General features: G+C 41.9%; 1 protein-coding gene and 1 long non-coding RNA gene across 2 annotated transcripts; both read left to right on the plus strand.

The window, feature by feature from the left end:
- Window positions 1-599: 599 nt before the first annotated feature.
- On the plus strand, window positions 600-5,625 carry LOC139421771 (uncharacterized). Its single transcript, XR_011635679.1, has 3 exons — window positions 600-1,036; window positions 3,462-3,560; window positions 5,509-5,625. It is a non-coding gene; the product is annotated as an uncharacterized lncRNA (long non-coding RNA).
- Window positions 5,626-6,172: 547 nt separating this feature from the next.
- LOC139421764 (NLR family CARD domain-containing protein 3-like) lies at window positions 6,173-14,215 on the plus strand. The gene is made up of 6 exons (XM_071172884.1): window positions 6,173-6,395; window positions 8,921-10,685; window positions 12,150-12,323; window positions 12,644-12,817; window positions 13,198-13,244; window positions 13,642-14,215. The coding sequence occupies exons 1-6, from the start codon at window positions 6,185-6,187 to the stop codon at window positions 14,187-14,189; spliced, it is 2,919 nt and encodes a 972-aa protein (XP_071028985.1). The 5' UTR covers window positions 6,173-6,184; the 3' UTR covers window positions 14,190-14,215.
- The last annotated feature ends 719 nt before the right edge of the window (window positions 14,216-14,934 follow it).

Raw genomic sequence — 14,934 nt, forward strand, 5'->3', positions numbered from 1 at the left:
AACTGGCCTTGACAGTTGCGTCCGCGTGTGTGTCCGCGTGTTTCGTTTCATAATGTCGTCTCAGATTATACTCTTTCAGTACCGCCACACTTTCTCCACACAGAAGACACACAGGTTTTCCAGCTACCTTCGTGAACATATACTCCGACTCCCACCTTGTTTGAAACCCCCGGTTCTCAGTATCCACCTTCCGTTTTGCCATTTTTGATGGGTATCTGAAAGTTAATTTTACTGTGATGCTGACGACTGCTGTGCCAATAAATATTGAAATGAAGCAGCCTACTGCTCGGTGCGTCACCTTTGCATTGTGGGAAATGTAGTATTGGTGCGTGTAAAAGATCTGCGGGCTGCCGGCTTGCTGCGGGCCGGTTCTAATAATAAATCAAGATCATCCCAGGGGCCGTAAAAAACCTTCTTGCGGGCCGGATGTGGCCCGCGGGCCTTGACTCTGACATATGTGCTCTATAGTGTAGTGATCCTCTACATTTCATATAAGTTTACGTACAACAATATATTGAACTAGGTAGAGTGAGCATAGAGCTAAAGGCTATAACCACGGGGAAGAAACTGTTCAGATTGGGGTCTATAACATCCAATCACAGAGGTTTACAGCAGCTGACAGTTGCAACTTCATTGCTAATAACTCAAACTTCCTTTTTCAGATAAAGACATAATCTCTGTACAGATGTAGGATCTGAATTTGATCACCCTGTTGCAGGAAAACTCAAACTTGCAGTGTATTTGATGTTTTAAAAGGCTTCTGAAGTTTGTCATTTCCACTTTACACTTTAAAATGTTAATTATAATCCACATAATTTTTCTGCTGCAGTAAACTGTCTCAAATTAAGATCCTACATCTGTAGCAAAACACCCGTCTTTCATGTGTATGACTCAGGATATATATATCTTCCATGTATTCCATGTATTCTCCTTTGACCATTTGACATCTTGTATTTACTGTTGTTTAGGCTGGTTGAATCAGTTGTCTATGAAAGCTACTTCATCTGTAAGAGAACAGGCGGCTGCACCAGTGACTGTAAGTTATGTGATTTCCTCATGTGAAATTAAAAATGTGTTTGTAGCCTACGCAGTTATAAAATGGCTGTTGAAACTGTGACACATATTTCTCAGGACATTAGAAGTCAGATAAATGTATTGAGACGTAGGAAAGATGGGCAAACTCTCGTTGGTCTTGGCTTTCTACACACTATTATAAGGTTAGTTGATGTTAGACATTCAATAGTCAGAGTAGATTTGAGCTATGATCACTTATCATGCTGACAAACCTGATGGTCTCTGTGACCTGATCTGAACAGGTTTAGACTGGTCATCTATGATATGTAAGTTATATACAGTACATTCTCTGTCCTGCTACTGGTAGGACTATAACATTATGTGAACTGACCTGAACAGGTTTAGACTGGTCATCTATGATATGTAGGTTATATACAGTACATTCTCTGTCCTGCTACTGGTAGGACTATAACATTATGTGAACTGACCTGAACAGGTTTAGACTGGTCATCTATGATATGTAGGCTACAGCTGAGGTATAGACCTTGATCTGCATATCACTAACAAACCACTACTATACATTATAACCTAGTCTACTTTACATAATATAACATCTACATATCACTAACAACCCACTATTATACATTATAACCTAGTCTACTTTACATAATATAACATCTACATATCACTAACAACCCACTACTATATATTATAACCTAGTTTACTTTACATAATATAACATCTACATATCACTAACAACCACTACTATACATTATAACCTAGTCTACTTTACATAATATAACATCTACATATCACTAACAACCCACTACTATACATTATAACCTAGTCTACTTTACATAATATAACATCTACATATCACTAACAACCACTATTATACATTATAACCTAGTCTACTTTACATAATATAAAATATCACTAACAACCCACTACTATACATTATAACCTAGTCTACTTTACATAATATAACATGTCTTACTTGTTGCAAAAAAACTTTCTGAATGGATCAATCATGTCTGTTTTAGCCCTTCTGTCTACATTCTCAGATACGTTTAGAAAACAACAGATTGAAAGACAATAAATAGCCTCTTTTAAAGAATAAAATTAATTAATTAATTAATTAATAGAAATAAGTGTGAGACATGGCCTTGTGTTGCTGTACTGTCTATAACTACCTTAACAAACTGTGACTTATTATTATTATTGACAGTTACCATGGAGATGAAATGTCACAACTACATGTTCATGTGATGCATTAAATCACCTGACTGTTTCTATGTCTGTTAGTAAATGTTTTATTTCTCAAAGAGATAATGAATACATGAGAACAATTGACAATCAATAATAAGTTGTCACTGTGTTAATCACAACCAACATGTTGGATCTCTGTTTAGTTGTCACTGTGTTAACCACAACCAACATGCTGGATCTCTGTTTAGTTGTCACTGTGTTAACCACAACCAACATGTTGGATCTCTGTTTAGTTGTCACTGTGTTAATCACAACCAACATGTTGGATCTCTGTTTAGTTGTCACTGTGTTAACCACAACCAACATGTTGGATCTCTGTTTAGTTGTCACTGTGTTAACCACAACCAACATGTTGGATCTCTGTTTAGTTGTCACTGTGTTAACCACAACCAACATGCTGGATCTCTGTTTAGTTGTCACTGTGTTAACCACAACCAACATGTTGGATCTCTGTTTAGTTGTCACTGTGTTAACCACAACCAACATGTTGGATCTCTGTTTAGTTGTCACTGTGTTAATCACAACCAACATGTTGGATCTCTGTTTAGTTGTCACTGTGTTAACCACAACCAACATGCTGGATCTCTGTTTAGTTGTCACTGTGTTAACCACAACCAACATGTTGGATCTCTGTTTAGTTGTCACTGTGTTAACCACAACCAACATGCTGGATCTCTGTTTAGTTGTCACTGTGTTAACCACAACCAACATGTTGGATCTCTGTTTAGTTGTCACTGTGTTAACCACAACCAACATGTTGGATCTCTGTTTAGTTGTCACTGTGTTAATCACAACCAACATGTTGGATCTCTGTTTAGTTGTCACTGTGTTAACCACAACCAACATGCTGGATCTCTGTTTAGTTGTCACTGTGTTAACCACAACCAACATGTTGGATCTCTGTTTAGTTGTCACTGTGTTAACCACAACCAACATGTTGGATCTCTGTTTAGTTGTCACTGTGTTAACCACAACCAACATGTTGGATCTCTGTTTAGTTGTCACTGTGTTAACCACAACCAACATGTTGGATCTCTGTTTAGTTGTCACTGTGTTAACCACAACCAACATGTTGGATCTCTGTTTAGTTGTCACTGTGTTAACCACAACCAACATGCTGGATCTCTGTTTAGTTGTCACTGTGTTAACCACAACCAACATGCTGGATCTCTGTTTAGGGGTCAGTGCTCTAAAATGAGTCTCTCCGGGAAGAGAGAGGAGGGGGGCCCTGCTTCTAAAATTCATCTCTCTGAGGGACATGACACCAAAGCTAAGAGGTAAGATGATAATTTTATGAATAATTTATCAAGTTTATTTCCAAAATAAATAGCTATCTTAAGATGAATGCACAAACTGTAAATCGTTCTGGATAAGAGCATCTGCTAAATCAGGGGTACTGCAGGGGTTCTCAATCCGGGGTCTTTGGAGGTACTGCAGGGGTTCTCAATCCGGGGTCTGTGGAGGTACTGCAGAGGTTCTCAATCCGGGGTCTGTGGAGGGACTGCAGGGGTTCTCAATCCGGGGTCTGTGGAGGTACTGCAGGGTTCTCAATCCGGGGTCTTTGGAGGTACTGCAGGGGTTCTCAATCCGGGGTCTGTGGAGGTACTGCAGAGGTTCTCAATCCGGGGTCTGTGGAGGGACTGCAGGGGTTCTCAATCCGGGGTCTGTGGAGGTACTGCAGGGTTCTCAATCCGGGGTCTGTGGAGGTACTGCAGGGTTCTCAATCCGGGTTCTGTGGAGGTACTGCAGGGGTTCTCAATCCGGGTTCTGTGGAGGTACTGCAGGGTTCTCAATCCGGGGTCTGTGGAGGTACTGCAGGGGTTCTCAATCCGGGGTCTGTGGAGGTACTGCAGGGGTTCTCAATCCGGGGTCTGTGGAGGTACTGCAGGGGTTCTCAATCCGGGGTCTGTGGAGGTATTGCAGGGGTTCTCAATCCGGGGTCTGTGGAGGTACTGCAGGGGTTCCACGGCACCCTGACTGTACTCGTTGCAATGTTAGACATTTGATAGAATTTTCACATGACACGACCACTTTGCCTCCTCTCTAACCCTAACCCTACTCTTAATTATAATATAATGTAATGCATTTTTATTAATTTTTTTACCAATTTTGATGGTTGTACAAGCAGAATATTGATAATATTACCATCATGTTGCCTACAACATTGCATACAATGTTCATTTTCATCGAACACATATTACGCCCTAGACGCCTTCAATTGCCCAATTTATAGCCATGCACAATTTAGGATTATTTTTTAACAACATGATGTTGTGCTCCAAAGGGAGAACTTGAAATAACATGATGTAGATAATTAAATATGGAATGTTTATTAAAATCTGGAATTGTTATAAAAAAACAGAATGTTTGTTTTACATAATGATAAAAAATGAATATTACCAATGTAACCCACTGTAAAGACTGGGTTTAGTTGATTGTGTTGCACTGCTCATGTCCGCCTTCTGGAACTGTCCGCGTCCCCGTACAGAACTGTCCGCGTCCCCGTACAGAACTGTCCGCGTCCCCGTACAGAACTGTCCGCGTCCCCGTACAGAACAGTCTGCGTCCACGTTCGGTGTGGCGCCAAGGATATTGTCCGGTTACGCGCAGAGTGGACTGAGGTGATCTTGGGGAATAACGACGGAGTTTGTTACAGTGTTGAGACACCGAAGATCAGTGTTCAATTTGCTTTTTTCTTTACGGTCAGGGACAGTGTGAGTGTAGCCAGATCCTTTTCACTCTCTATCCTTGTTTCAATTTGTGTTTCACCGGATTCGTCATCATCATGGAGACGAGGGACAGACGAACGACCTGCTAACTAACCAAGCTACTCGGTACAGCTCGGTAAGCTAGCTAGCTACTCTACCAGCAGCATCCTAGTTATCCTAGCTAGTCGGTACAGCTCGGTAATCTAGCTAGCTACTCTACCAGCAGCATCCTAGTTATCCTAGCTATTCGGTACAGCTCGGTAATCTCCCGGTTAGTAAATTTATCGCAACATGCCCCCGGAGAAGGCAGAGTAACGACACCAGCCTTTTAGCGGGGCTGACAGACTGACTACAACGCTCGCGACGCTAAATTAATATCGTTATTAATAATGACACACTGCTCGCGCGCTGCAACGAGCGTCTAGAAGTCAGTTCTATTTGTGAAACTCTTCTTATGTTTCCCCATCTGAGCTCAGAGTAGATGAGAGATGTAATGTTTGTCCCTGTTGTGTTGAAGACCAATCAAGCAGGAGAGACCAGCCTCCCCTGTTCCCAGCTGTGTGTCCATGAAGAGTGACTGGTCTATGGAACCTCCTATAGTGTTTAGAGAGGGAGACTTTTCTACTGAACAAAGGTAAGAAGAACTCATGGGTCCTGGTCAGTGAGTTAAACAACACTGTCTCTAGTCATTTCTCCTCTCCCATTTTCCCATTTATTGTTGTTGTTTTCATAATCCATAGGCTAATCATTTTGTCCATTTGCATAGTCCTAAAACAATATTAAACAAACACAACATTCCCCCCGTGTGTGTGTGTGTGTGTGTGTGTGTGTGTGTGTGTGTGTGTGTGTGTGTGTGTGTGTGTGTGTGTGTGTCAGTGTGTGTGTGTGTTTGTGTGTGTGTGTGTGTGTGTGTGTGTGTACTCCCTGGATGAGGAGATGTAATCTCATGTTTTGTCCACAGAAACCAACAGGAGAGATCAGAGTCAGAGATTCTCAGTGGTCAGTCTTCCCAGAGTCATCAAACAGACCTGGCCTCCATATTCAGTGTATGTGGTCCTGTTATGTACATTTGTTTTTGTTTACCTCAAGTAAAGTTGATCTGTCAATCATTCATTAATGTGTTTATGAGAAAGCATTTATTCTCTTGCTTAACTTATTTACTTTATTTATTTCAGTTGCTTGAAGAGAAAATTATGACATTTGTGAAGAACGAGCTGAAGATGTTCAAGAGGATTCTTAGTCCAGAACTCCCAGAAGGCTTTGAGAGTCAGAAGCAGGATAAGGAAGTGGTGGATGCTGAAGATGAGAAGCAGGAGAGCAATGCCAGAGAGGGGGCTCTGAAGATCACACTGCACGTCCTGAGGAAAATGAACCAGAAGGAGCTTGCTGACACACTGGAGAAATGTAAGATCTGTCTGCCTCATGTTGAATGCTGTTTTATAACATTTAAAAGCTGTAGCTAAAGTACAGCTAAAGTAGCTGTGTAACTCAATGATATTGTAGCAGCCTTAACACTGTAATTTTTCAGAGTAAATAAGTCACGGACACTAGAGAAGCTTTAACCAAGTTGAATTCTTCCCAAGGGGTCGGTACAGCTGTTATTCAGACAACAAAACATCTGACACAAGCACTGATATTTAACCCTTTCTCCTAGGCTGAGTCTCCTCCTCCCTTTCTCCTAGGCTGAGTCTCCTCCTCCCTTTCTCCTAGGCTGAGTCTCCTCCCTTTCTCCTAGGCTGAGTCTCCTCCTCCGCAGCCGAACAGCCAATGTATCTATGTTGCTCTATAAACCTTAGTGATATCTGTTCTTCCTCACTTCATCTGACCCCCTCCATCACTAATCCATGGCTCTCTCCCCTTTTCAATGCCTGCCACATGTAATCACTTCCCTGCACCAACACATTCCAAGCTTAGTGCATACACTATATACCTTCCTCCTATAACCATTACCTTCTGGTGTAGACCCTCCACTATATACCTTCCTCCTATAACCATTACCTTCTGGTGTAGACCCTCCACTATATACCTTCCTCCTACAGATACCCATTACCTTCTGGTGTAGACCCTCCACTATATACCTTCCTCCTATAACCATTACCTTCTGGTGTAGACCCTCCACTATATACCTTCCTCCTATAACCATTACCTTCTGGTGTAGACCCTCCACTATGTACCTTCCTCCTATAAACATTACCTTCTGGTGTAGACCCTCCACTATATACCTTCCTCCTATAACCATTACCTTCTGGTGTAGACCCTCCACTATATACCTTCCTCCTATAACCATTACCTTCTGGTCTAGACCCTCCACTATATACCTTCCTCCTATAACCATTACCTTCTGGTGTAGACCCTCCACTATATACCTTCCTCCTATACCCATTACCTTCTGGTGTAGACCCTCCACTATATACCTTCCTCCTATACCCATTACCTTCTGGTGTAGACCCTCCACTATATACCTTCCTCCTATAAACATTACCTTCTGGTGTAGACCCTCCACTATATACCTTCCTCCTATAACCATTAACTTCTGGTGTAGACCCTCCACTATATACCTCCCTCCTATAACCATTACCTTCTGGTGTAGACCCTCCACTATATACCTTCCTCCTACAGATACCCATTACCTTCTGGTGTAGACCCTCCACTATATACCTTCCTCCTATAACCATTAACTTCTGGTGTAGACCCTCCACTATATACCTCCCTCCTATAACCATTACCTTCTGGTGTAGACCCTCCACTATATACCTTCCTCCTATAACCATTAACTTCTGGTGTAGACCCTCCACTATATACCTTCCTCCTATAACCATTACCTTCTGGTGTAGACCCTCCACTATATACCTTCCTCCTATAACCATTACCTTCTGGTGTAGACCCTCCACTATATACCTTCCTCCTATAACCATTACCTTCTGGTGTAGACCCTCCACTATATACCTTCCTCCTATAACCATTAACTTCTGGTGTAGACCCTCCACTATATACCTTCCTCCTATAACCATTACCTTCTGGTGTAGACCCTCCACTATATACCTTCCTCCTATAACCATTACCTTCTGGTGTAGACCCTCCACTATATACCTTCCTCCTATAACCATTACCTTCTGGTGTAGACCCTCCACTATATACCTTCCTCCTATACCCATTACCTTCTGGTGTAGACCCTCCACTATATACCTTCCTCCTATAAACATTACCTTCTGGTGTAGATCCTCCACTATATACCTTCCTCCTATACCCATTACCTTCTGGTGTAGACCCTCCACTATATACCTTCCTCCTATAACCATTAACTTCTGGTGTAGACCCTCCACTATATACCTTCCTCCTATAACCATTACCTTCTGGTGTAGACCCTCCACTATATACCTTCCTCCTATAACCATTACCTTCTGGTGTAGACCCTCCACTATATACCTTCCTCCTATAACCATTACCTTCTGGTGTAGACCCTCCACTATATACCTTCCTCCTATACCCATTACCTTCTGGTGTAGACCCTCCACTATATACCTTCCTCCTATAAACATTACCTTCTGGTGTAGACCCTCCACTATATACCTTCCTCCTATACCCATTACCTTCTGGTGTAGACCCTCTAAAGTCCCTCAGTGACATGAATAAGTATATTTCATGGTCTCAAAACAACACCTAGTGACCTCATCAAGTAGCGGCAGGGATGTGTTGTGGTGATTCATTTAGAGAGAGAGAGACAACATAAATTATACCATCAATAATACCAATAATAATATAATCAGTCACACCAGTCTGTAATGCATTATAAAAACTTTTACAGATTTAGACAGTCAGTTAATAAGATAATACATTATTATAATTTACAACTTTATAACAGTCCTTCAATACTGTAGACATTAAAACACACGTAATATTAATACCCTCTGTGTTATTTCTTCATTCAGATGAGCTCGCTGTGATTTGCCAACGTGAACTCAAATCTAATCTAAAGAAGAAGTTTCAATGTGTATTTGAGGGGATCGCTAAACAAGGAAACCCAACACTTCTCAATAAGATCTACACAGAGCTCTACATCACAGAGGGTGGAACAGGAGAGGTCAATAATGAACATGAGCTGAGACAGATTGAGACAACAACCAGGAAACAAGCAAGACCAGAGACTGCAATCAAATGTAACGACATCTTCACACCCTTAACTGGACAAGACAAACCTATCAGAACTGTGCTGACAAAGGGAGTCGCTGGCATTGGAAAAACAGTCTCTGTGCAGAAGTTCATTCTGGACTGGGCTGAAGGAAAAGCAAATCAGGATGTCCAATTTGTATTTTCATTCCCTTTTCGGGAGCTGAATTTGATGAAAGAGGACAAACACACTTTCATTGAACTTCTCAATCACTTCTCAATGGAAACCAAACAATCAAGAATCTCCAACTACGACAAGTACAAAGTTCTGTTCATCTTTGATGGTCTGGATGAGTGCCGACTGCCACTAGACTTCCAGAAGAACAAGATCTGTTGGGACGTCACAGAGTCAACCTCAGTGGATGTTCTGCTGACAAATCTCATCAAGGGAAATCTGCTCCCCTCTGCTCTCCTCTGGATAACTACCCGACCTGCAGCAGCCAATAAGATCCCTTCATGGTGTGTTGACCAGGTAACAGAGGTACGAGGGTTCAATGACCCACAGAAGGAGGAGTACTTCAGGAAGAGATTCAGTGATGAGGACCTGGCCATCAGAATCATCTCACACATAAAGACATCAAGGAGCCTCCACATCATGTGCCACATTCCAGTCTTCTGTTGGATTTCTGCTATAGTCCTTGAACACATGCTGAAACATAAGAGAGAAGAGATGCCCAAGACTCTGACTGAGATGTACACACACCTTGTGGTGTTTCATACCAAACAGAAGAATGAAAAGTATCTTGGGAAAGAAGAGACAGGTCCACACTGGAATAAAGAGAGCATTCTGTCACTGGGAAAACTGGCTTTTCAACAGCTTGTGAAGGGCAATCTGATTTTCTATGAAGAAGAACTGAAAGAGTCTGGCATTGATGTTAATGAAGCCTCAGTGTACTCAGGATTGTGCACACAGCTCTTTAAAGAGGAATGTGGGCTGTACCAGGACAAGGTGTACTGCTTCGTGCATCTGAGCATTCAGGAGTTTCTGGCTGCTGTGTATGTGTTCCTCTCATTCATCAACAACAATGAGAATCTTATGGACAAACTGCAAACAAACAACGAGCCTGAAGTTACTTTCTACAAGAGTGCTGTGGATAAAGCCTTACAAAGTGAGACAGGAAACCTGGACCTTTTCCTCCGCTTCCTTCTGGGCCTCTCACTGGAGTCCAATCAGAAGCACTTACGAGGTCTACTGACAAAGACAAGAAGCAGCTCACAGAGCCACGAAGAAACAGTCGAGTACATCAAGGAGAAGATCGGGGAGGATCTCTCTCCAGAGAGGTGCATCAATCTGTTCCACTGTCTGAATGAACTGAATGACCATTCTCTAGTGGAGGAGATCCAAAGCTTCCTGAGCTCAGGAAGTCTCTCAAAACCCAACCTGTCACCTGCACAGTGGTCAGCTCTGGTCTTTGTGTTGCTGACTTCAGAAAAGGAGCTGGATGTGTTTGACCTGAAGAAATACTCCAGATCAGAGGAAGGTCTTCTGAGGCTGCTGCCAGTGGTCAAAGCCTCCAGAGCTGCTCTGTGAGTAAATAAAATGACATATAAGAACTAATCATCAGGAAGAAATATTCAGTTTGGAGAAAAATATGCATTATAATATGTGTATAATATTATATTTATAAAACATATTGAATAAATTCATTGATTTTCACATTAGTATAACAATTTGACCACACAATTCTAGGAGATGGAAGATGAATCTATATGTTGTTTGCGAGAATAAACCAAATGCATCTACCATTGTCCTTCTACACTACTGGTGTTAAATTAACAGTGTGTTTGTGAAGTCATGATGATCTCTTTGTCAGGCTGTCAGGCTGTGGAGTCACAGAGGAAGGCTGTGCTTCTCTAGTCTCAGCTCTGGAGTCAAACCCCTCACACCTGAGAGAGCTGGACCTGAGTAACAATGACCTGAAGGATTCAGGAGTGAAGCTGCTCTCTGTTGGACTGGGGAATCCCCACTTTAAACTGGAGACTCTGAGGTCAGTGTTCCTGAGGTTGGTCAACAAGTGATAACTGTTTACCAGATCCACATGTGTTTACCAGACACACATAGTCCACACCATATGTGTTTGGACAGTTGGTGGTAGATGGAAGGCCGTGTTGCCCAACAGAGTCCTTTGAAGAATGTCTCTGGTGGTAAATTGAATACGTTGTAGTAACGTTGTTGTGTGGTAGACGGGATACTCTGTCTGTTCTTTTCTAGCCCACGTTTGCAGCTGCTGTTGCTAACTCATGGCTAGAAGGTATCACTTCTGTAGTGAATAAGAGTTCCAAGTTCATACCATTCCAGCCAAAGCTCACGCTGATGTTGGCTTCGTTCTGTAGTTATTATCTGAACCATTCTGACATCGGACCGTTGTCCTCACATCCTCGGAACAGGAGGTTACATTTTCGTCAAGGCTTTTTATAGTGGAGGGAGAAGGGAGTGGTTGAAAAGTTTTATAGCCCAAGTCTCTTCACAGGGGCCACTGATTGAGCAGAGCCCTAACCTTATGAAAACCCAAATCTCTCATTTGGAAGCAAAAATTATGTTTAATATCTTCACCAATAATTTTATATTCAAATATTTAAATTGAACAACAATTCCATGTGACTCCGATAACTCTGATGTGTAGACTTTCAACTATAAAGTTTATGTCATTATATGTCATTATATCATTGATGAGAATGTCTCAGATGACAACCGAACTGACATCATATTCATTAAGTACCATATGTTCAAGTGGTCGGATTAGCAGAATATGGTTCATATTTTGATGTTCCCAGGATCTCTATGTTAACCATTTTCATATGTCACATCAGTAGGGTAGAGAGAGGAAAAAGGGGGGAGACGTATTTATGACTGTCATAAACCCCAGGCCAACATCATGACAGCAGGATTCAGGACACTGATGTATCTGAGTATGTTGAAAAAATATTGTGACACTATTGTCAACACCAAAGAATATCAGTGTGGTTTTAATATGATTTGACTCTTTGCAGGCTGTCAGGCTGTCTAGTCACAGAGGAAGGCTGTGCTTCTCTGGTCTCAGCTCTGAGGTCAAACCCCTCACACCTGAGAGAGCTGGACCTGAGTAACAATGACCTGAAGGATTCAGGAGTGAAGCTGCTCTCTGATGGACTGGGGAATCCCCACTGTAAACTGGAGACTCTGAGGTCAGTATTCCTGTAGTTGGTCAACAAGTGATAACTGTTCACCAGATCCACATGTGTTTACCAGACACATATAGTCCACACCATATGTGTTTGTACAGTGAAGATTACAGTTTTAAATGTGGTGCTCTGCTCCAGCATTTTGGATTTGAGATACAATGTTTCATATTAGGCGACAGTACAGAATGTCAACTTTTATTTGAGGGCAATGGTGAGATTTTGGGTAAAACATAACCCAAAACTACCCTAAACTAACTGCAAATGCGTCGATGTCACCTCATATGAAACATTGTTTCAAACCAATATGATTTGACTCTTTGCAGGCTGTCAGGCTGTCTAGTCACAGAGGAAGGCTGTGCTTCTCTGGTCTCAGCTCTGAGGTCAAACCCCTCACACCTGAGAGAGCTGAACCTGAGCTACAATCACCCAGGAGACTCAGGAGTCAGACTGCTCTCTGCTGGACTGGAGGATCCACACTGCAGACTGGAGAAACTCAAGTATGTAGAGGGTTTATGTCAATGTTCATATCAGAGATGTTTGACTTATCAGGCTAGTTAAGACAAACATTCTTACCACCACTTGGATAAAGTTATATGCTGACTGTGTATGTTTGTGTCCAGTTTGTGTGTATGTGTCCAGTGTGTGTGTGTGTGTGTGTGTGTGTCCAGTGTGAAAAACACACTGGACTCACACACACACACACACAAACTGGACACACACACACACACTGGATAACACACTTACTGGACACACAGACAAACATTCTCTCAAATTCAGACAAAGTTATAAGCTGAATGTGTTTGTCGTGTGTGTGTCCTGTGTGTGTCGTGTGTGTGTGTCCCTCAGTGACTGTCTGTTCTTCTGCTTACCGCTACAGTGTGGAACATGGTGGAGAGAACAGAATGAAACCTGGGCTTAGAAAATGTGAGTGTTGACTGCTGTGAAGAATATGACTAAGAATAAGTCTTAATTCAAGTTAAGTCAAAGTCAAAGACCACCATCATTACTTACTTGGTCATATTAAATATCAGCTGTAGTTCTACAGAAGCAGAAATCAGGGACACCAACGTTTACAAAGAGTTGATTTGACAATGTGTGTGTGTGTGTGTGTGTGTGTGTGTCTTTGTGTAATTAATGGGAATAAGTATGTTTTATATTACCATACATTATAACATATGATCATTCAACAAGTCTCAAGTTACCTTCACTTCTCCTTTTGATACCTAGAAACATCTACATTAAATGAATTAGTGAAAAGTGAGTTAACATTCTAATGTGAATGATGATGATTTCTAATATTGTGTCTGGTTTCATCCATCAGATGTCTGTGATCTCACACTGGACCCAAACACAGAAAACAGCCGCCTCTCTCTGTCTGAGGAGAACAGAAAGGTGACATGGAGGAGAGAGAAGCAGCAGTATCCTGATCACCCAGAGAGATTTGAGGACTATAGACAGTTGCTGTGTAGAGAGGGTCTGACTGGGCGCTGTTACTGGGAGGTAGAGTGGAGCGGGAGAGGGGGGGGCGGGAGAGGGGGGGCTGATATAGGAGTGACATATAAAGGAGTCAGCAGGAGAGGAGGGGTTAAGGACTGTTGTCTTGGATACAATGACAAGTCCTGGAGTCTGTTCTGCTCTGACAACCGTTACTCTGCCTGTCACAATAATAAACCCACTACCATAGACATCCCCTCCTCCAGCTCTCACAGAGTAGGAGTGTATCTGGACTGGTCAGCCGGCACTCTGTCCTTCTATAGAGCCTCCTCTGACACACTGACCCACCTGTACACATTCACCTCCACATTCACTGAGCCTCTCTATCCAGGGTTTCATCTTTGGGGTTGCGAATCAGTGTCCCTCTGTCAGTGACACACACACACACTGGACAAACACACACACACACACACACACACACACACTGGACTCACACACACACACACACACACACACACACACACTGGACAAACACACACACACACTGTACTCACACACACTGGACAAACACACACACACTGGACGAACACACACACACATACGGGACAAGCACAAACACACTGGATACACACACACACACACACACACACACACTGGAAACATACACACATACTGGACACACAAAAATAAAAATACAAATTGTATAATTATATATGGACATACGCTCCATAGTTGTATAATTATATATGGACATACGCTCCATAGTTGTATAATTATATATGGACACGCTCCATAGTTGTATAATTATATCTGGACATACGCTCCATAGTTGTATAATTATATCTGGACATATGCTCCATAGTTGTATAATTATATATGGACATACACTCCATAGTTGTACAAGTATACAAGGATATATTGTACTTTTCATAATAAAACAGACTTGAAACAAGAAAAGGCTGTTAATTGTGAAAACAGTTTGTTTATTGATTTAACGTTTCCTCTGTCAGGTTGATGTTAACCTGCGACTGGTTGAAACAAGAAAAGGCTGTTAATTGTGAAAACAGTTTGTTTATTGATTTAACGTTTCCTCTGTCAGGTTGATGTTAACCTGCGACTGGTTGAAACAAGAAAAGGCTGTTAATTGTGAAAACAGTTTGTTTATTGATTTAACGTTTCC

This window comes from Oncorhynchus clarkii, chromosome 12 (assembly GCF_045791955.1).
Source record: "Oncorhynchus clarkii lewisi isolate Uvic-CL-2024 chromosome 12, UVic_Ocla_1.0, whole genome shotgun sequence".
NCBI classification, from domain to species: domain Eukaryota; kingdom Metazoa; phylum Chordata; class Actinopteri; order Salmoniformes; family Salmonidae; genus Oncorhynchus; species Oncorhynchus clarkii.

Excerpts from the sequence above, each read along its gene's own strand:
- LOC139421764 (XM_071172884.1), top strand. The coding sequence starts at position 6,185 with ATGACATTTGTGAAGAACGAGCTGAAGATGTTCAAGAGGATTCTTAGT. Across the intron at positions 6,396-8,920 it reads TGCTGACACACTGGAGAAAT|ATGAGCTCGCTGTGATTTGC; the intron begins GTAAGATCTGTC and ends TTCTTCATTCAG. Across the intron at positions 13,245-13,641 it reads GAAACCTGGGCTTAGAAAAT|ATGTCTGTGATCTCACACTG; the intron begins GTGAGTGTTGAC and ends TTCATCCATCAG.